Here is a 22933-nt window from a genome sequence, read left to right as displayed (position 1 = left end):
TATTAGGAATGACAGCACTTATGACTAATATTCTCCGCGCCCACATATGCCGGGTTATGTAATTTAATGGCTGCGCTTGCCACATTCCCGAAGTGACAGACGCCACGAGAAACGGGGCCGCGTGACAGATACGGTGGCGGAAAACACTTCCAGCCGAGTCAGTCAATCCCCCGGCGAAGTTTGTGTGTGTGTGTGTGCATGTGTGTGTGTGTGTGTGCGTGTGTGCGAGCTGCGGAGGAGATAACGGCGAGAAAGGTGTAACAAGCTGCTCTCGGGGGGACGGTGAGGGGAAACCATTAGCGAAGCGCCGTAACAAGGCAGGCAGCACAGACAGGAGATGCTCTATACTGCTGGCTTCAGCTCGCACAGCGACATACATACCATACAGACACTCGCAGAAGTGAATAATCACCTCCTATAACTGCCTCCTTCGCTATCGGCTCCTGCACTAATCTGGCCAATGTGTCATTACAGCCAATTTTTTCCATGACTTTTCTGACGAACTGCGTAGAGCTCTAATCGTTGTGCTATAATAGGACATAGTATTTTAGGGAAGGGTACAATTAAGTCTAATTTGTTAATAATGCATAGTGTATTATTATTAATATGCAGAGGCTCTTCACAGGCTAGCATTACCTCTTCTTACCTCCCTTCCTCAGCATGACAGCTTTAGCAAACTGCAACAGCGCGACTTGGTAATTAAAATGATTACTGCTCGGTGCTGCCTGCTGTATGATGCTTGCATGTGCTTATTTGCTCATGTGTAGCCTGCGCTTTGCACTGTCTAAAGTTCCCTGAGTAAATGAGGTGATGAGGCTGCCTGGTGAATAAACAGGTTATAAAAAAAAATATGTACTTTCAGAATTCCATTCAGCAACTATTCATACCCTGATCAAAATGTGAGGAGTTAGGTTTTCAGAAATAAATTTGTTTCTGTGACAATTCCGACCCATAACTGTGGCTTAACCACTCCTCACAATACCAGGCCAGCAGCGAGCGCTTAAATCTCTGCGCCTGTCGGTTTCCTGAGGAGCCCATTGAATCTGGAGGATTTAATCGCAAAGGCAGGCCTGTGCAAGGCCGCCCCGCTAATCCACAGTGATTAACAAAGCTACGGCTCTATTTAAACAATTAACATTTCCCTGACCTCACCAAAAAAAAAGCAGGCTTTGTTTCCAAACTTTTAAGCAGGCTTTAATTAAAACACAAACATATTAACTCTTCCCGGCACGAAAAGGGTGGCCGTTAAGAGATGAAGTGCTGATTATGCGGAAAAAAATGCATTAAACTTCCCTTCTTCGCAGGGTAGCTGAAGTGGATTTGGGGAGCTTTTTTTATCAGGGAGCTTATCAAACCGCATCCACGGGAGAGCTTGTTCTCGACACAGCTAGTCTGTGTGGCCCTCCTTCACTTCGACTTGAATTAATCAGAAACCGGCTTCCCCACTGAGCACAAATTACACACCCCTACCGGGTGTCTCTTCTTTTCATACCTTAGAGAGCGAGAGAGGGAAAAAAAAATGGACTGTTGCCATGAATAGAGGTTGAGTTTTAATCAAATATGCCCTGCTTGCACTGTATTACTTACTTGCTAGGAAGGCATTCTCATGCAGAAAGACTCACAGTGCTGACACATTCAGGGGCTCCTCTATACAGCCTGGTTGGACTTCTACTGAAGCAACCGAGGTTTACTGCCCAGCAAAGAGCACTTCACAAGCCTCCACTTATGGCAGTCTCTCTAACACAGTACAAGCCTTGGAAAAACTACCCTTCATCGGGTGGTCCAACAATGCTTCTTAATGCGCTTTCAGAAACACTTCTGAATATTCATGACTCGCATATTTCCCCGTAAGCAAAAAACAAAAGCCGAAGCACTGAACTACATAGGCTTTATATTTAGATTCAGCGATGGGTGTTTCGCCCCCTAACTATTAATTGGGGAGCTAATACAGAAGCAATGGAGAACTGCACACGCATTAACGCTCACTGTGAAAATAAGAAATGAAGAAACAGAAGCCGAGGGAGAGGGATTACCCTGGGGTCCGGAACAACAGCGCTGCGAATAAGCTCATACGTTCCCTCTGCAGGACACAGCTCTTAGGCAGGGCACACCTCCGAACCCCTGTGGCCGTTTACACACCTTCCATCGTGTCACAGGCGTATACTGAGCTACAGAGCAGGCTCCCCGCACCGCTTTAATCGGCTGCTGCACCTTTTCTCGGGCAAAAGTTCAAGACGGCCACTCCCTTTGCATGCGGTGCCACGCTCTGGGAACTGAATGCGGATATAGGGGGTTTCAGGGCCAGCTAAAACCCTAATTTCGGTGCTCAGGGCGCATTTGGAGATGGGCCTACAGTACCCCCCGAACCCCCCCCCCCCCCCCCCAGTGCTCCACAGCACCTGAACGAGGGGAGGACATTGCACTGCTGGGAAAAAACACCAAGAAAGCGTTCGTTACCCAAGCCAGCGGAAATCAGCTTGCACCACTCAGAACAGCTCTCCAAGGACACAGCAAAGCCCTTCAATTGCGATGAAGCAATTATTCTATAATGGGACAATGTTTACAGAACATGAAATATATCTCCCATAGTAGAAGCCACACTGTGCAGATGGGAACCAATTGCGTCCAAATGAATACGTTATATAAGACTTTTGTGACATTCTTTGCTTAATGATAAACATGAATACTGCCATTTCAACAACTTTAATCAGCCTGCACCAAGCCAAGTAGGTCCCTTCGCATCTACTGCTACTCAGAGGCTGGGAACTGTGCAATGAACTGAAACGGGTAATGAAAAGTCTGAAATCTATATCATCCATCATCATCACCAATGATAATCATGAGTAGCTCTTATATTATGCAGACACTATGCCAATTAATCAATGAAGCTTTAAATAATCCATGTCACATGCAGAGTGTGTAGCTAATGCGTTTTTGCAAAACTGTAGTGCTTTTCAAACAACCGCTTAAATAATCAGTCAGTGATGTTAATTCCATTTTGAATATATTCATCCAATCTAGTTTACTTTACATTGTTAATGTAGTTAATCACATTAATTTATAATATAACAACACAGCCTCAAGGAATGGGTGGACATGTATTCCATGAAAACTCCAAACCCCATTTGTTTACATTAAACAAAATCCCCCCAACAAGAGGCAGTCCCAACAAAGTTGAACGTGTGCACTACTCTTTTTCTAAGTGAAGGTTGACGAAGGTCAGAAAATGAACAAATCAATGTCCAATATCAGTGCCAGGTAAAACCAACGGAGGGTTATTTTATTGGTGTTGTGTAGCGAAGAGATTTCTGGAAATTCCTGGAATAGTGCCATTTTCACATGTGTTCAGACTATGAGGCGTACACATAAAATTCAGTGTTAACTAGCTGCCCAAGTGGTTACAGTCTTTCACTTTTAAAATGTGTAAAAATAACTCTGTGGTCAATAAGACATTACATAATATTTTACCTCTTTGAACCAACATTTCATTCTTTTACCTTCCTGAAGTGGATGTTGTTTTATGCATAACTTAAATGCCAGAGCTATGGTCGTTTTGGTCGATGTTGATGTATCTCACAGCCACTTCCAAAGCAGATGGAAAAACTCCCTGTATATGCTCTTATGTGATGCTATACAAAAGTGTTTTAATCGAATTTAGCATGATGAAACTTATGTATACACCCTAAATATGTGAATTTACCTCATGTTTAACAGTATGGAAAAATGTATGCACGCACACCAACAAGCACAACAATTCCAAAGCAAACCCTGCTATCAAAATACTTGGCTGAGCACATTGAACCCGTTTTATCTAAGGCTGTTTATGAGGGACGTAACTGCACCCCTGAAAGGTTGGGAGGGTTAATACTGGCTTAAAATACCACATTCCAAGCAAATAGCAAGTCTTATGTTTTTTTTAAATGTTTGTAACAAGTTTTCCACTCAGAACTGTCCGTTTCGATATGCTTCTAATGCCACTCATCTGTCACTCATAAGATCTTTCTCATTGATTTATTAACGCACCCATCCATTCATCCATTCACCCAAAAATACTCATCCAGGTACGACAAACCAAGTGCTCCCCCAGGACAAAGGATACTCCTCGCTACTGCGGATGTCCAGGGCCAGGATCTTGGGCTTGCTGGACTTGGTCCTCTTGGTGGGGGTTTTGAAGTGGCCGGAGCAGGTGAGCTCGCACAGGTCGATGAGGTCCTCAGCCGAGATGCGTGGCGACACCTCGGCCTTCAGCTCACTCAGCTTCAGGGGCTCCCGGGACTGCAGGGCAGAACAGCCAATCACGTTCAACAGACTTGTGATGTCATAATCAGACCCCACAGTACAGACAGGACAATGAGGCTTCATGATACCTGTGATGTGGAATCTACCACACTCTTACATCTTACATACTTTTATATATGAGCTAACGAAAAGACCTTGCTCTTCATATCAAAACACTTCATTGGTTCAGATCAAAGAGTGACCAATAACGTGACTGCTACACCTATTTTAGGGATCATGAACCCTTGCTCCCCATCTCTCCCTCACACTAACAGCCCCTAGACACTAATGCAAGAAGAGTGAGACATAGGACGTGAGCTTCCACTGGGAGTCTGTGACATTCCATTTTTAAGATCTGTAGGTGGCTGTTGGAAGTCCTCAGTTGCTTCTGACTCTAACATGGACCTTCACATCAGCATTGGTTTACTCATTTTTAATTGGCACACGGATTAGACTCTGGATTTAATTCGGTCTTGACCCGATACACTTTCTTGCCTCGAAGATGCCCCGTGTTTTGGATTAAGGAATCGACCACCTCATACCAAGTGTTTGGAGACAGCGCCCTAGCCCTCACCTTTAATCCAAAGCTCATTTCCAACAGCAAACAACAACTATTTATCTAATAAATATTCTGCACAGAGTTTTTGACTTTAGCTTCTGGAAACTATTCAAAGCTTTTGCTAATCTCTCTGAGCACGCTGAGCCCTACGCAAAGCTAAAACGGAGGCGGCTATGTACGGTGCAGACTCGACAAACTGTAATCGCCCTGCACTTGGACAGAGAGCAACATTGTGGCACAGCGCTTCTGAACGAGTCCCGGTTTGTGTCGGGGCCCGTTCGTACCAGCGGAAAACTAATGTACCGCTGTCCCGGCACATTACAATGTAGATTAAATTTACGAAACCCATCGAACCTCCACGATGCCCCCCTCCCCCCTCCCCCAATGAAAGATTTACAGAGCAGGGCTCCTGTGTGAGAAATCAGCACAATACCGAAGCTCTTTCATCCATGAAATAAAACAGCTGAGCTTACGCTCCAAGGGTCACGCCACGCTGGTTTCGAGCACCTGTCCCGCACCTCTACTGTCAGTGTGCAGTCCTGCTCCTCTCTCTCCCCAACACCCCCCACCCCCACCCTTTACCATCACCTAACGCTCTTCACGGCCTTCATAAGGAGGAGCCATCATGGCTGTCCACATCTTACCCTAACCCTCACCCTAACCCCAGACACTGTTAGAAAGCGCTCTTCAAAAAGCCAGACACACACCCCATTGTGTGGCCTTCATAAGGAGCCACAGGCGTCGTTGCTGATGCTGCTGGCAGGTGAGGTGGAACCGCCCTCCCCGAATGTGAGGCCTGGTTGCGGCCCGTACCGTCAGGGAGCCCTGTGGCTCTGACACGCAGCGGAGTCAGAGCCACCATCTGCTCCTCCTTCCATTTGTAATCAGCGCTGACATTTCATGCCTCCCTCGCTTAAACAATGTTCTGGTGAAGCTGCGGCCAGGCGTTCCCACACCCCTGGGCTCCTCTTGCATACGAGCCGTTGTCGTCCCAGACGGTACGTGAAAGCGGGGCCACAACAGCTCAGACCTGGGCGTTCGTCACAGGACATGCCACACGTTTGAAATGGAATGCTGGCATTCCCATACGTGTAAGCACAGTGCTCTGATCCTCATTGTCTCACACATATACAAGCATATGAGCACATATGTCCACAAGTGAACACACAAGCTCACCGACTCACATTAAAGCTAGCAATACTATTCAAGGTAGCATGGTAGCAAGATACATACACACACACACACACACACACATCTGTTTGATTATATGAAAAGATTAACTGATCTTACATTTATGCAATCCTGCATAATTTAGAGTTCAACATTAAAAAAGAGAGCAGGTACAGAAAAAAGCATAATCACTTGGCTCAGCATCTGCTTCTGATCTTAAGTGAATCAGTCTCTGTACAGAGCTGGGTCTTGAAGGATCTCACAGTCCGACTCCGCTACAAATTCCAGCAAGATATTCCTTGCATTTAACTTTGTGTGAAGAAGAAAACTTCAAATGCCAGTGTGAAAATGACTCCTGAACTATCTCCACATGTGTCCTCTGGTGCTGTTCACGGACCTTAACGCAATAATTGATAGCCTCCACGGCCTATGCTGTTAGTCCCAATTAAATTTTTAAATCATCTCATCTGAAGCTTCCATCTGCACAAAGGCCACTCGGCTCTGGTTAAGGGGGGGCTGCAAGCTTTACACCACTGATGCTGTGAGCTGAATTGGTATCATAAAGAAAGTTATCTGAATCAGGTGATTAACTGCCTGGCTGGACTGAAAGATTGAAAGTCACCAGGGACTTTTTCCACAGTCTGAGCTGGAACCACGATGTTGAGTGAGTTCCTGCTCTAATGTTTTTCCACCATCTTTTCTTGGGGGCTGAAGAGGATCTGTGTGATGAGGCACTGTGTTACCATCCAACACCCTGGCAACCAACTCTCAGGAATCAGAGCCACGGCAGGGCCCTCATGCCCGAAGCAAGGCACCGCCAATCAGGTGAAGGTGAGAGATGTCATGTGAAGATTAAAAAAAGAAAAAAAAAACTACCGCTCCAAAGAGAAAGGCAATTAACACCAGCTGTGTTCAGAAAAAATATGTTTCTGGGAAAACATCTCCTCTTAGATTGATAAAAACATTGAGTGGTGACCTTTGATTCACTATACAGCTAAAAAAAAAATGCTCACGATTTGTTACAACTGTAAAACAGTCATTTGCTTGAATGTTTGCTAGTGGTTGCTACAGATGGTAACACTGACAGGCTCACGCTGTGAGTGTTCAAGCAGTCTCAGCTTTCCCCAAAGGTAAAAACCTGATTCCGCCGTTTCTGGCAAAACTCAGTGAACGCTGGCATAAAATGCACACACTTACACGCCATTTAGTTTATCCAGAGCAGCCAAGGCACTTCTTGCACAGCTTGTGAAAGCAGAAAGGTGGGGCACCAAACGGGTTAGTAAACAGCGCAACAGTGAACTTTTGAGTCAGCAGCCTTCTTCATGATTCTAAGCAAGCTTTGAGCACTTATTTCAGCTGGCTAGTCTCAGGTCACATCAAAGATAAATACTTTACACTATCAGTAACCTTAGATGTTTATTTCACCAAGAAGAACTTTTTCTTTCTGCATTCTGTACTAGTAGACTGTTTTCCAACTTGTGCAAGAAATTTGATACTTTTAAATCTCCTGTGATTGGCTGAGCCTGGCAGTGGGCAGGAATTGGCCGGCCAGTTATTGGTCTATGGGTCCAATTCCTCCTGGCTCAGGTTCCAATAGCGGCAAAGCAGCTACTGTGTCACTCTAGGTCCATGATTGAGTGCTGTGGCTAACTTCGAAGTTTTAAGAGACACGGTAAAAGTTTGGACATCTTCAATCCACCGTGAGCCCTCTGACAGATAACCTCCATGTTAGAATTTGAATGTAACTGAAAGTCGCTCTGAGGAACCTGCTCCGTTCGAGTGCGAACGCCTTTCACAAGCGCCAGTAAACCTGTGGCCGCGGCGAGAGGAGCCGACGTTCCGCAGTATGATTGATATTGGTAAATACATCAGAGAGCCCAACGAGTTGGGACAGATTGCAATTTTACAGGCCTGTCACACATGGTTGGCAAGCACAGGACCAGAAGTACAGGAGGGGTGAGAAGGGAACTCTGAGGAAGCAATGAAAGAGCAAGTTACTTAGTGTTATTAAGGGTACCAGATCTGTTTCCATCACTTATTCATGCAACAGCTGATGTGAGGACACAACTGCAAGACCCAATCACAGACCCAGAGCACTGTCGGCTGCAGTACGCCAAAGCGGCAGCACCGACATCTAACAGAGAGGCCTCTCGCACGCGAGCAAAGAAAGCAGATGTCTGCTCTGTGGCAAAGAATGCTTTTAAAGGATTACTCGCATCTGAGGAAGACGGCAGCACATTAAGTCTCCGAAGTCCCACCGCCGCGCGCTCTGGCTGACAGACTCTCCGCAGTTGGGCTGCCTTCCGCGACGGGAAGACGCGGCAGCCCATCTGTCGCCAAACGCGGTGGCGGCCGCGCCACGTTCTCCCGCGACGCGCTTTCTCCGGGACGCGCTCCTCCTCGCCACGCGGTGACACCGGCAGGACCGCGAGAAAGAGAGAGAGAGAGAGAGAGAGAGCGCACTCGGAAATCACCCACAGCCACAGTACCCAAGTTCAAAGGCAGCAGAAAGGGCCCGGGCTCGTTCTCAGGGAACGTTCCTCCCCTCCTCCCCTGCTCCGCAGACGCGGGACGCTTGCCAAAAGCAAACGAGAGGCTTAAAAGACCGTTTATGGGGGAACTTCTACTGAGAGCAGCGTCGGGAGTTGACGCAGCCCGAGGTAGAGTATCTAACAGTTTGTTTAGATTTTAAAAGCAGAACAAAACCCCCTGAAGAACAAATATGCACACAGTTTTTGAAGAGAAGAAAACAACAAGAAGTCAGGGCTGCGTGGGCTTCCCAAGCACATACTTGTCAAATGCACTAATTAACAATTAATCGCATGAACTTTATCAATAATAAATATGCATGACAGAGGGGGAGGGTTTTAAATCAGACAAACTGCATCAGCTAGCTGGCACAGTTTACTGTTAAGCCGACTGCAATTAAATATTGCCTTTAACTGTGAATGACTCCAAATAATCTGCAGTGTTTGGATCTCTTTTTACTCCCACTGTTTGCCTGCTACATGCTATGTAATGAACGTACCTACATCACTAACAAGTTTGGTATTATGTAATTAATCAGGTTTCAGAAAATTACCTTTTCAGCCTGTCAGTAACTTTGTGGGATGAATACAAAGTTAGTTACTATACAAACTGAAGAAAAATCTGTTGATCAGCACTCAGGCTCAGAATGACAATCACTTTTCCTGCCACTAACATTAACATTTAGTCACTTGGCAGACACTCTTATCCAGAGCGACTTACAAAATAAGGGCACAAAAGAGCATCTAATGAAGTCACAGCAGCAATGAGACTACATTAAGAACACGGGGCACCACAGCTGAAGGTGTGCCAACTGATCGCTTTCTGCCATGACAACTACGGCCATCTCAAATAAGTGCTTCAAAATGATAAGAAATGGGAATGTACCTCTGTCAAGTTCAGAGATACAGAACTCAAAAAAATTTTTTGCTGCCAACTGCAGAATGCCTTAAATAAGAGTGCAGTCCACTTCTGTTGAAGTGTAAATGTTAAAAAAAATACAGAGCTGTTTAAATCAAAAGAATTTTATGAAAGATCCGTACTCAATGGTCTCTTATAAAACTTTTAATGAAATGATTCATTCTGATTTCATCAATTAAATGATGTTATTCTGTCTATTGTACTTCATTAGATTGAAAATGCCAGACCTTGCAAGCCAAATGATTGAATTTGGAATATGAATAACAAAAATATTCTGCAAACCTAACTGTGAAAACCCAATTACTCGCTTTAATTATGAGGAAAAAAATGATAATTTTTAGACCAAATGTATTCGTAAGAAAGTGTCTATATAAATACTTAACTTTGACAATAATAAAAAAAAAAAACTGCATGAAAGCTCCTCACTTATGCACAAAGCTCGTTTTTAGCCCGTGTTCCAACTTGTACTCTCTGCTGACGAGCACTGCTATCACAGTGACGGCTTTTAGATGACAGCAGAGACTCACACAGAGGAGCGATGTAAGCAGGCATCAGCTGACAAACTGCCACAGGCATTTGCACAAAGCTTTTTCCTAACTGTGCTACATGAACAGGCAAAAAAAAAAAAAAAAGCTGCACCGCATAACATGTTGGCATAAGTGCAACCCATTCCAAAATGTTACACTGATGGATACAGAAGCACAATCTGACGGTACCGAGCAACTTCTATCGCATGTTTACAATATATGTCCTTGTTTGTGGATGAATAAAACAGTACGTTATTATGGAATCTCCAGAGATAAATATTAACACTAAACGTGGGTGCTTCATTCCAAGATTCAGAGCAAAGCCTTACAGGCATCTCCATTTTTTTTTGCTTCTCTCAAGTATTTTCACGCTTTTTTTTTTTTTTTTCTTTCCAGCAGGTTAACATCAATTTCCTATCTTCAGAGACACCATTCAAAGTTACAGTCGTGCCAGTGAGATTAAGTGAATTCGGTTTGTATGTGGGAATAACTGGCTGGATAGCTTGAAGCCATATGAATCCATTATGAGAGATCACGGTCCAAATGAACAAAGACATTCCGCAGTCTGACTTCCGTTTAGGGTCCTCATTCCTTCTCTCTGTTCTATTTATGGAGCCTTTGTGGTTGCAGGCATTCCTGTAAAGTAAATCACTTCTTGGCTGAACTGCAAAGCTTTCCGTGTGTTTCTTTTCTTTTTTTTTCCCACTCAAATGAAATCACTTTCAGTTTCTGGAGAGCAGGGTCAAGTGGTCCAAGAATGGCGGTAATTAAACTGGAACTAGATAGAGTTTTACATTTGGATGTGGAGTAACTGTGTATATGTGTTAGCCAGTGAAACGTCTTGCTTTCCTGCCATGCCCTCATTCTTTTTTCATGTGCAATCATTTCATTTCATCATCCCTCTTTCAAGGTGAAACAACTTATTCGTCACAGGTGGGTGGTAAATTAGTAGACTGGCTACCTGCATGTGGCCAAGTCTCACAACATAATGTATAAAGTTCATGTGCAAATTGTTTTTCTTAGCACAAGAGCAGGCAATCCTGAGGAATCAAAGAGATACACAGATCAGTCTGTTGGCTATGTGTAAGAGAGTGACTGAGTGAGTGAGAGAGTGAGGGAGTGGGCGAGAGAGTGTGAGTGAGAAAGTGAGAGAGTGGGTGAGAGAGTATGTGTGTGTGTGCTTGCTTGCTTCCAGGTTCCAGGCCTTTCTCATGCTACATTAACAAAGTCTTCATCGTGTGTTTACCAAGACATGTGAAGATGGATGCGAACACAGATCAAGGCTTGTGTGCACAGCTAATCCCTTTCTGTCCACAGAATGAAAGAGCAAGATTATTCCAATCACTTTGGTAAACAGTGATGAGCTGACAGGAATGTTTGTGAGATCTGTGAAAGTCAAACAGGACTGCATTTGTAATACGGAAAAAGACAGACGTCCCCTGAAACGCTCATCTGAAAAGAGAACACAGAAGAACAAGGGATTTAGCTGCATTCATTTGGAGCCATTTATATCTAGGCATCTGACCCAACTCTAGATCTGTTCATTTATACACTAAAGGAGATCTATGAATGAACCGTATAAGCTAGGTGTTACCAAAGTATGGCCCACGGGCCAATGCTGGCCCCCAAGAAAGCTGCATGGAGTGCCACAAAGCCCATGCTCTAAAGCGCGTATTTAATTAAAAGTGAATCACACTCCCTTCAAAACACTGCTCCTTTAAGGTCCTTTAAAGAAAATGTGTGGTGCTTAGAAACCAGTGCATGTCATCTGCTGTGCTGTTCAAACAGACACAGGTAGCTAGTTAGCGAATGAACCTCTGCTGTCTATTTTAATTTAGCTGGCTAGATTTCCAGTGTTGAAACAGATCTAGTGGAACTTGTGAATTTGTGCAAAGGCCATTAAATACTGAAAGTCCTTCATATGGATGAAACTGAAATCTTTGCAGAAATGTATTCTAAACACGTGATCTTTCATGTTCCAAAGTTTCATGTTCTTAACTTGTAAATATAAATAAAAAAAAAGTTCAATAGCAAAGGCAGTTGGTTTCAAGTTGGTTTCAAGGTAGCATGTAGTGTAATTTCTATTGCTTTCTTAACAGCCCCAGGGGTATGCCTAAACTCACGATTGGTATCTGTATATACTGACAGGAATTCACCAGCTAAGTGCAGAATAACATCAAACAATCATTTTTGAGAGATACAGCTTTCAAGAGTGAAAACAAATCAAGCCCTGTTGCTACGAAAATCACCATGGGGACATTTCTTTTGCAACCCTCTGTCCAATGCAGGCTCCCTAACTTGGCCCTTCATTATCAAATCTTTTCAGAAGCCAAAGAAACACAAAAACCGCAGACTTTCCCTGGCGAGAAGTGAAGATGAAATCTGACAAGGAGATAGCTTAGGACCCAAGCAGTCTGTTTGAGACCCCAGAAAAGCCGTTTCAGACATCAGCAATCGTTTCAAACTTGCTGCACGGTGCACTTTCTCAGAGTCAGGTTCATTCTGTGCCACCGTGAGCCTGGGAGTGGTGAGGCTCACTGGAACGGATGCACACTCGAGATGTTATCGGGAGACAAGTGGAATGTCTCGGGTTCAGGAGCTCTCAGGGACCAAGTGGTGGGGCACCGGGGGAGAGGGGTGTAACATTAGACACCTGGTGTGGGCCAGTGGGGGGGGGGGGGGAGACAGAGTGACGGCTGCCGTCCCGATAAAACCCAAGAACAGAAGAAGAGGGGGGCAGGAGGGCTGCGGTTAGGATCTGTGCCCGTTCTGAAGAGGCTGCGGGCGCCAAGTGGCTGGACATGCTTTACAATGCTGAGGGAATCTCTGCGCTCACGCCAACAAGCCCAGAAACAGGACTTACTCCATTCTAATTAATCTAACTATCCATCAACTTCTTCGGCTGAATAATACATAACATTCGCAGGGCAACGGATTACAAGCCATTATAATGAAACTACAATTGCTCAAGAGAGGGATCCACAGCAAACAGTATTGCACTGCAGCTACCCACTGTTATAACAATCCAGCAAATTCTGAACTATAATGACAAAAGTTTATTTGAATTAAGCGATGTCTGTCTACCGCTGGTGTCTGGTGAGAATTCTGGATCAAAATGGCTGCCACGTATCACCCAGGTGGGAGTCACACACAGAGGGCGGAGGAGATGAGTCACCGTCCCTTCCCTTTCAGCGTTTTCAGATCCTGTAAAGGTGCTGTATAAATGCTCATCAATATTATAAGCATCAAATTCACACCACCCTGTCTAAGGAAATTATGCGTACAGGATATCCGGCGGCTTTCAGTACTACTTCAGTGGGTTCTTACAAAATGAATTCGCTGTTAGGTTGATCAGGGTGTGATGCCTTTATGTGTACTGTAATGAACCAGAGGTTTTATTCATCTGCCTGCCTCTTCAAATCAGGACCCACAGACGATATCCTATTTTCACCGAGCACAGGATTTCTTTCAAAATGGAAAAAAAGGAATCTGCACTAATAAAACATTTCTTGGGAGCTGCGAAGAGCACATGTAAAATACACATCCGAGGCTGGCACAGTTCTTCTCACTTGCTGCTCCTCTGCCTCGCAGTCCAGGTGGCCATCTGCTTTACCCAGCAATCACAGCGATCACTTAAGTCTCAGCTGCTTCTCATTTCAGCCTCCTTTCCAGCAGAGCTCAGGTACTTCATGGCGCAGTCAAGCAAAAAACCATTTCCGGGATGATCACAGAGAAAATACCGCAGCAGTGTCCACATCGGCTGCTGACTGACCTCAGACCAGCACTGGAGGGGCCTAAAGCAGCCAGAGAGCCAGGACGTACTGATGCGGGAACAGTGTGTGACTATAGGTAGGGGCAGAGTGGCCCACACCTGAAGTAGTGTCTCTTTGAACAAGACACAAGACCACAGAAGGAACATCAATTAGATGCTGTGCATGCAATCTCTGTTTGGAACCACTCACCAGGTCGGTCTTGGGCAGGTCCTGGTAGTCTGAGGAGAAGTAGGAGGATGTCTTGCTGAAGCCGTTGTTGTCCCCGGGAGCCCTCGGCGGCTGAGCATGCTGCCTGTATGTAGCACTCTTGGGCGTCCAGCAAAAGAGGTTTATGGACTCTCGAACGCACCGTTCAATGTCAATCTCTAAAAACAGTAACGAAAACCGAGTCAATGAAACAGCTTCTGTTTATAACAAGCAATAAGGCAATTTAATGAAGTGCGTAAGAAATACATGCCCTCACCAAGTACTGCATACATTTGCAATAAAAAAAACTAACAGCTAAAAGTCTTCCATAAAGGTTTTCCATTTCTTTCTCAACAGCAACAAAAGGCAGAGGCGCTTATGCAAATACTGTGCGATTATGTGTAGATTCACAGCTCTACCAAACCTTAGACTGCTCTCCCTCTGCCAATTACATCCATTTGGCCTTGAATCTGGGCTGCTGTATATTATATTTCAAGATCAACTCCTTGGATTAATGCCAGGGGTCTCACTGGCCAGAAAAATAACACTGCTCCTTGCATGAAGTTCCATTCATGCTCTCGCCCAACTAAGAAGAATTTTGAATGTCGCTTCCCCCTAATGTCACGATCGTCTACTGTACGATACACTGTGGGCTCTGGATTAGAAAGGGATTTACAGGATTAAGGGAGGATTTTGAAATTTAGTGATTCTTCCACCCTTTTCCTGCTAATGACGAACATGTCATGAACGAGACTCTTGCCGTGACGGGTGTGGACTCGAATGAAATCAAATATGAGATGTTTCTGGGACCATCTGAGTTCCTGCAGGGCTGCCCGATATGGGTAGAATTACAGTGTCATTCCAAAGGAACAGTGATGGTCTGGGATTCCATTCCGCAACAGGCTGAGGAGGGAAATCTATAGGGCCAAGAACAGTACCGTGCAGCTCAGCTCTCTCCTACAGCAGTTTAAGTGCACCCACGATTGACACACACAGAAAAACATGGGCCAGCTGCAAATTCCAAGCAGGCTATTGCTCTTTACTGCAACAGTTTGTTAAATCTGATTATCCGACTAATAACCTGAGGTGCCAGACTGGACCTCGTCAACGTAACTCAAGAACCGAAGAAACAACTGGTCTTGCTGCATGCATAATCACTTCTTACACATAAACATTAAATGTCACTGTCTGCCACAGAGATTGCCAAAGATACAGAAATAATAGCTGTCACACACCAGACAGAGCTCTTTTTTTAATAATCAGACCTAAATTAAACCATTCAAAATCACAAACAAGTTACCATACATTTTTTCATTTATTGTAAATATTTATATATATTCAAATGCTTAATTATTATACAATTAGATAATTATAATTGTAATTTAATTGTTTCATGGAAATGAGAAAAAAACACTTTATTAGCAAACAGGATCTTCCAAGTGTACTTCCTTAGGCCTGTGTCATCATGGCTACCTCTGCACTGGCAGAGGAGAGAGCTGTGTGATGAGGGGAACCTGGCCAACCTACCCATCTGTCCCCACTTCTATCCCCACTTTATCCCCAGCGGAATGGAGCCAATTTGTTCTGCCTTTGTGGATTCCCATCATTGGCTGCGGTTTCCAAGCCAGGCGGTAAGGCTCAGCCTGCACTCAAGACGAGCACCTTGCCAAATGAGCCATCCGGGAACCTCCCCAGGGACAGCGGTTTTACTGACTGCAAACAAGCAGAAGTCTAGAGCTACTTGGGGCACAATTAAAAGCAAACTTGGGAGAATCACTGGCACAAATAAAAGCAGTAGATAAACCCGGACTTCCACAAATGTAGGGAAGGAGCACGCCGGGACTTTAAAATGACCATAAAGGCAAGTGCTTCCACCACACACGGCGCTCAGTGGGGCGTTCAGGACGCTAATATGTGCGGTGACAGGGCAGAGTTTATGGGAGAAAATGAAGGTGGGTCCTGCCCGCTCCACTTTGGCCCCCATCATTCAGCAGCCAGGTAGACCCGCAGCGCAGAATGGACATCTTTAAGGCAGTTTCACTGCTTCAGGCTTGGAGAAATGCCCTTCCTGCCTTTACTGTAATAGCCCTGTCAATGAAAATTAATGTCACAAGTGCTACACAGTGTCTAGAGATTTGAGAGTGCCTGGATCATTTAAGACCCCCTTGCTTGTGTCTTCATCTACACCATTAACTTTTTTTCTTCCTCCCCCCCGTGTGTTTTAAGAGCTGAAACGGAGAGGAGTAACAGCTTCGGACAGCAAGGCATCAACAAAGTGTCCAGTGTGCATTTTTTTTTTGCCTCCTTTAAGAAATCAAGTCCAAATAATAAGGATTGAGTGAGGAGTGTGATGGGAGACATGCACAGAGGCAGGGAGGGGGGAGGAGCGAAAATGTTCCTGACGACACTACTCTGATCAGAGGGATGCAGTCTGTTAAAATCGAAGCTGCCTTAGCAACACTGATCAAATCCAGTTAGACTATCTTCCCACAGAGGTATGACAGAGAGAGTTCCAATAACTCACTTCTGTGTGTGGGCAATGGGTAATACATTTACATTACATTTAAATTACATTACATTTGTTTACCACACACTCTCATCCAGCAGGACCTATATAGCCGAAATATCATCAATTAACAAAGCTGGATATTTACTGAGGCAATATGGGTTAATTACATAGCTCAAGGATACAGCAGCAGTGCCACACCAGGGAATCAAGCCTGCAAGCCCTGGGTTATAAGCCCTGCTCCTTCCCACTACGCAACACAAGATGAAATGTAAATATATTTTTCTGGAACACCCGCAAGAAAAAAAAAAAATCAACTCACAACTTCTACCCCCAGAGAAAGGATCTCATTGGATTAACTTCTGACTAACTGTCAGAAGGTGACACTGTGCCAGACGGCAACAGGTGAAAGTGTAGGTGCGAGACATGACTGCATGCAAGTATGAGTGTGTATGTGTGTGTATGCTACCGAGGAGGGAGTCAGCTCTGTGCGTCCAGCGTGCTGGCTCCGGCTTTTTCAAAAACATACACATGGATATCATGTAGCTACAAGTGGACAAAACAGTAAGGATCAGACAAAGGAATCCCTGCTACAGGAACGGGGACATCAATCTTCCCTCAGAACGCGAAGTGTTTCCTCTGAGGGCAGAAGCAGGTGTGCACTACAAATCACCTGATAGCCAGCTGTCTCCAGCTCTCCCCCTCCCTCTTTCACTCACCTGGCAGAACAGCCGCTGATCCCAGACCTATACCTGCTCAGTGATTATCCCTGTCAAACCAGGGCACTTCATGCTGTCACGGCACATACTAGCATCTCAGACCAAGGCAACTAAATTAGCCTCACAGACTGTGCGGAGAATGCATTTATTTACATGCTAACATTGTTCTCATTAATCATAGTCTGATCACCATTTCCTTTTCACCAACTGCCAACTGCTGTAACAATTGTAACTGCCAAATATTCATTAGGCTCGTCTTACTGTAAAAATCTCTGCTCTCATACACGAGTGCAGGCAGTAGCAAATGAGATCCTCCAATACACACCCATGCTAGCTGCAATGATTTTTTTTACACTACAAGTCCCACAATGCACCTGGAGAGTAAACAGTGAACAGGTGCATCTCCACAACTGCATTCGAGTGCCCCAATGAGTCACAGGGTCCAAGAGCTGTGAGACAAGGACCCCTGACCGACATACCCACTCCAACCAGCCCGGTCACTGCTGGTAGATGGCATGGCTGGGCTCGAACCCAGGCCACAGGGCTCAGCCAACGCTCTGAATAAGCAAACAAACTGAGCCACACAGGAGCCACAAGGTACTGTTAATTCATAGAGCAGTTAGGCTCTGCATTCACCACAGTTGCTATGTTTTGACTGTTACTTGTTTTCTAATGAAGTGTTGATTTTAACCTTGTCTGCTCCTGTTACTGTGAGCCTTGTTGCTCCTGCCACACGAAGTGAATGCATCACCACACATTAGCCAGGTAAGCTGCTCTGAATGAAAGCACCTGCCAAACAGGTAAATAATCAGCCCTGCTCTGCCTTCCAAGTGCTGTGTCAACTCCGCAGCGGAGGAACCTCACCAGATACATCAAGCTGAATGAGAATAACGAGAAGAGGGCGTGCGCTGTCTCTCAGAGCCCCTGAGCCAATCCGAGAGCTGCTTTTTTTTCTCCACGGTGTTAGGGCTCACAGTGGGAAACGATGGACGCGCGGCACAAGATTGTTTTCAATAGCTTTCAGTCGCCCGGGCGCTCGATAGAAAGCAGGCAGGTAGCCTGTGTTTAAGTGAGGCAATACCCGAACTCACACGCCGCTGGCTGTGCGCCGGAGGGGCTTGCGGGTTTAAATCGGGGGGTGGCTGAGTCGGTGGCGTCGGCCGTGGGGACAGTCCTGCTGCGGTGTGCTCTGGCGGCTGCTCTCTTCATCCTCCCCAGACCCACCAGGGAGTACCCCACGACAACAACCCCCCCCCCACACACACACACACACACACACACACACACACACACACACACACACACACACACTCCTCCTTCCTGCACTCAGCCATCCTCTCGAACGTTATGTCTGCAGCAAACAGATCTATGTGCACGTGCACATTGTGTTTGCTCTCTTCTCTCTGTCGAACCCGGAGCTGCTCGACGTGGAGGAGCTGCGCGTGCTGAAAGCGACGCTGTTCCCGGCGTAAACGCCAACAGCGATGATCACTACAGAGCGGGAAAGCTATGTTTTTACACCGGCGGCGGCGAGACAGCTACTTCAGACCACTCACAGTCCTCTCCCTCTCCGGCAGTGTGTATGAAGAGACAACAGAACATCTACAAGCAGCAGCAGCAGCAGCTGAAGGCAGATATTACTGCTTTCAGCAAACATTTTAGATGCTGTCTTAGCTGGTGGGTTCTGTGATGTTAATTAAACACTGACAGAATAATCACAGACTTTTAGCAACATGTCAGCTGCCAATCATTTAAATGATGTGCAAACTTTGTAATTTGAGATCTTTTAATTGATTGACAGGCATTAGCTGATAAGATTATTAGCACTACAGGTAGGGTACTTTGTCAATTGAACCTTCACAGTTAGTCTCATTTTTGTGCGTGTCCTTAACACTTTGCACACATGTATACTACCCGGTCTCATAACCAAACACACACACACACACACACACACACACACACACAATCAGGTACAAACACTGTATACAGCGAACAGTGGCCATGAAGAATCCAGCATTATGTTACATAAACCCTGTATTACGTGTGCCCTAAAATTACTTGACAATACAAACATATCCATGCAAAACTATAAATGGAAAAGAGAGACCGAATGATTAACCATAAGCAGATATCTTAGGCACTAAAACTTGCAATAAATCACAGGTTGAAGTAAGGACATCGATCTGTTGTGCTATAAATCAAAGCTAAAGGGGGATTAGAGCACGTCAGTGTTCATTCCAGCAACCACACACACACCTCAGCAACAGGCACATTGTAAAGGACTCATGAAGAATATCGCGCTTAAGTATCACAGCTACACGCTCCAGGCACTTCTCTACCCTCCAGTGCCATGGCAACTGGAGCGTTCCCCCCCGCCCCCCCCCCCCCCACACACACACCCCCACCCCCTTCCCCACACCCTTGTTTTGGAGAGTAATCCTACCTTTGTGTCTCTGTGTACACAGAATTAGAAGACACATACTGTTTAGAATGCGCGCGGTAATACCACTGCATTTGTCTCAATCATCGGGCATCACTTTAACCGGCTCCGACTTGCAGGAGCGGCAGAACCCCCCCCCCCCCCTTGTCGGCAGGGGATCTGCGTGATTCACGCCAGTCAGCACGCCTCGAGGATTTGTACCGAGCATGTTCTCTCGGGCCGGCGGTTACCTGCCCCCCCCCCCCCCCCCCTCTCACCCGCACCTTTAATTCTTAGTGACCGCCAGCGGCCTCACAATGAGGGGAGGGCACAGTGCCACGCTTCAGATGGCCGCTCTGCATGTCCCGGACCCACATCATTCACGGCGCAAAGCGGGCTGCACTCACTCCGCGGAGGCCACACAAACCGCCAGCACGGCCCGCTTTCATCTTATTCTCAACCTTCCCCCGGCTCTTATTTCTCCTTGAGGAGGAAGGAGGGAGGGGAGAGTGTTTTCCCCTCCCAAAAAAAAAAACCGCCATCACTCTTCAGCCTACACACTGTGTACATTTTAACATGTCTCATTACGGTGCTGAAGCCCAGAGGTTTGTTCTGGAGTTTATCTGAACAACCCCGCTGAAAGACGCCGCCCCAGCCGCCTAAATCCAGCGGGTGTCTGAGTTCCCCACGAGCCCCTGGCATTCTCGCAGCTCGGGTAGGGGAACTAAATTGGTTCAATCAAGGCCGTGATTGGTTCAATCGGGTGCCTAAGTGCCTGGCTGAAAGGAAATCGTGCAGATGCCGCAGCACTTCAGCGCCGGGGTACAGCGGAACAGCGGTTTGCCACAAGAAAAGGAGAAGAGCACTTTTTATATCAGAGAGAAAGTTTTACTCTTATCCACATCAGAACTTTTTCAAAGATGAAAAAGAAAAAGAAATACTACGGCAACCCATGTGTGACAGAGTAAATGCAGGCATGGCTTTTACCCACACAACAGCAATTCATTTCAACCAGTACTGGCCTTCCTCAGCCAGCAATGATTAATCCATTATGTATAAAAACATATTTGCATAACAATATTATAAAGTTATTTCTGTGACATGTCTACCTGTTTGTAATACCCTACATGCAGGCTAGCATTTATTATGTTCTATTATTATTATTTATTTATTTTTTTTAAAGATGACCCCCCCCGTATTCTGTATTTATCACACTGTGTCAGGCATTGGTGCATACAAACTTCCAATGGAACTTCATAAGTGGTGGGGGTGAAGGTACAATGAAGACGTGAAATCAGTACCTGTACAATGTTATAACCACAGAGGTGTGTGCCTGGCCCAGCCTCTATACTAAAGGCCTTGTTTCTGTGCGTTTGACCACAATGTGAACGAATGCGGACCAGACAGCAGAGTCTCCCCTTTACCCGGCAGGTCTGAGAAGAGCAGGATGCACTCGTTGAAGCCGTTGGCCAGCAGCCGGTCGCGTAGCTGCTGGAGGATGGCCACGCCGATGCAGAAGGGGAAGGACGAGTTCCCCAGGAGGAGCGTGTCCCACAGGTGGAAGATCTTGTGGAGAGGGAACACGTCTGGAGCGCAAGGGAGAGAGGGAGCAGCATTTCAGTCATGCTTATCTGCATACACCCGAACCGGCATACAGTCCTGCGCCAGTTCTACACAGCTCTACAGCTACCCCCTGCCACGCCACCGAACGAGAACTTTAACCTGAGGCACTACAAGCACTGTGTCCGTCTCCTGGATTCAGGCCTGGGGTACAGTCTGAAAAACTCTGATGCGTCCGAGTTTTATCCCAGCCAAGATGTAACCAAATGCTGCTGCACAGGAAGTGCCAACAAACCACAAAAGCTGCTCTAGTGTTGCTGAGCCTTTGCATATATTAGCGCAATCGATTGATTTCATTAATACGAAGCTGTGTGTCCCATCAATACACCGTGTTTGTGTACTTTTTTCCAGTCGAGAGGAAAAAATACATTTCTGTATTTTCTGCCTAAATAAAAAGGTTGCTGTCTGAATCGGAGCAGCCAGGCAAAGTCACTTCTAACATGGTGGTAAGCTTTGAGCACTGGGCTCTGTGTAGCGTGCATTGGTGGGGTGTGGGAATGTGCGGGCAGAATTTGGGACGGCTCAGTGACGCTCCTCAGGGAAGGGCATTAGCAGTCGGGTGGGATTCCCCCAGGCGGAGCCAGGCACAGCATGGCCCACTGGACCCGTGAAAACCACCGCAAGGAAGGACAGCACGGGGGAGGGTCAAAGGTCAGGGCTCCAGCTGCTCACATTCACCACTCCGGGGAGCGGTGAAGACTTCCAGAACTTTCATTCAGGGGAGTGGAGTGAACGTAGGGGTGTGCCGCTATTCAAAGGCACTGAAGAGTAGCGTGGCAGAAAGCACTTTGAGCAGTGATTAAAAGGTACAGTGCCGTTTCTACAGCACTGCCGATGTCAGCCAGTTGTAACAGCTGGACACTGGTTCACTGAAAACAAACTGGAATACATTACCGTGTTTGTTTTCCTGGCCTCCAGATTCTTTGATGCAGGGTATCAACTGAACTGGCTGCTCTCCCATGGCACCACAAAAGGGCAAGTTAAACGAAAGAAGGCGCTCGATATTTTGGCTTTCTGGGATTTCGTTTTTATCGGTAATCCTTAATAAAAGCTGCTTTGACTCCAACCCCAACAGACTGATGGAAAAGATTTTTGTGTGATAAAAAAAAAAAACAACAATGGAAAAAAATTAAAAACCTGTTGCCGTTTCACTGGTGTTTGCTTTGAAGTTAGCTACAAAAAAAGTGAAATTCCCTGCAGGCACATAACCGGGCCAACTCACACAAACAGAGGTCCTCTACCTAGAAGCAACAGGATGAACAGCTGAAAGCGACTTCTCAAAGAATGAGTTAAGGAGCCATGGCATTTACAGATATTAGACACATGAATGGAGTTATGTAAACTTGAAATGTAATACCAGAATAGAAGTGATTTATATGAGGATTCAAATGTGTGTCATTCTTCTCAATTTTGGCAAAAAAAGTGAACACTGAAAGCAAATTAGCTGCGTGAATGACAATTGCTGTATGCTGTGAATGGAGATTATTTAAATGAGTACAGTTAGCTTGGTCAACAAAAGTCAATCAAGCATCAATTCGTGTTCTAACTTCTCTGTAAACAAAAGTAATTAATTATTTGATGTTTGCAGATTTAATCAGCTAGCCCATTTCTAAAGAAAACTTGTGATTTCTTATTTGGTGTCCTTTTATAGCCAACATACCCTACCTAAATCCAACACACACAACCTGAACACCCATTTTGAACAAGCTAGCCAGGCTGCCTCCTAGAC

The 22933-nt window shown here is 45.7% G+C and overlaps 1 protein-coding gene across 2 annotated transcripts in view; it reads right to left on the bottom strand.

Moving 5' to 3' along the window:
• tbck (TBC1 domain containing kinase) overlaps positions 1-22933 on the bottom strand; it is a 54770-nt gene that overhangs the window by 17224 nt on the left and 14613 nt on the right. For both annotated transcript variants that reach the window (XM_036516790.1, XM_036516792.1), the window contains exons 22-24: positions 21009-21170; positions 13944-14119; positions 4100-4275 (exon numbers count right to left, since the gene is read on the bottom strand). In XM_036516790.1, the coding sequence (XP_036372683.1) occupies positions 4100-4275; positions 13944-14119; positions 21009-21170 (514 nt within the window). The remainder of the gene's footprint in view (positions 1-4099; positions 4276-13943; positions 14120-21008; positions 21171-22933) is intronic.

Source organism: Megalops cyprinoides, chromosome 22, assembly GCF_013368585.1.
Source record: "Megalops cyprinoides isolate fMegCyp1 chromosome 22, fMegCyp1.pri, whole genome shotgun sequence".
NCBI lineage: Eukaryota > Metazoa > Chordata > Actinopteri > Elopiformes > Megalopidae > Megalops > Megalops cyprinoides.
The sequence above is the reverse complement of the archived record's forward strand: the minus strand, read 5'-3'. Positions and strand labels throughout refer to the sequence as shown.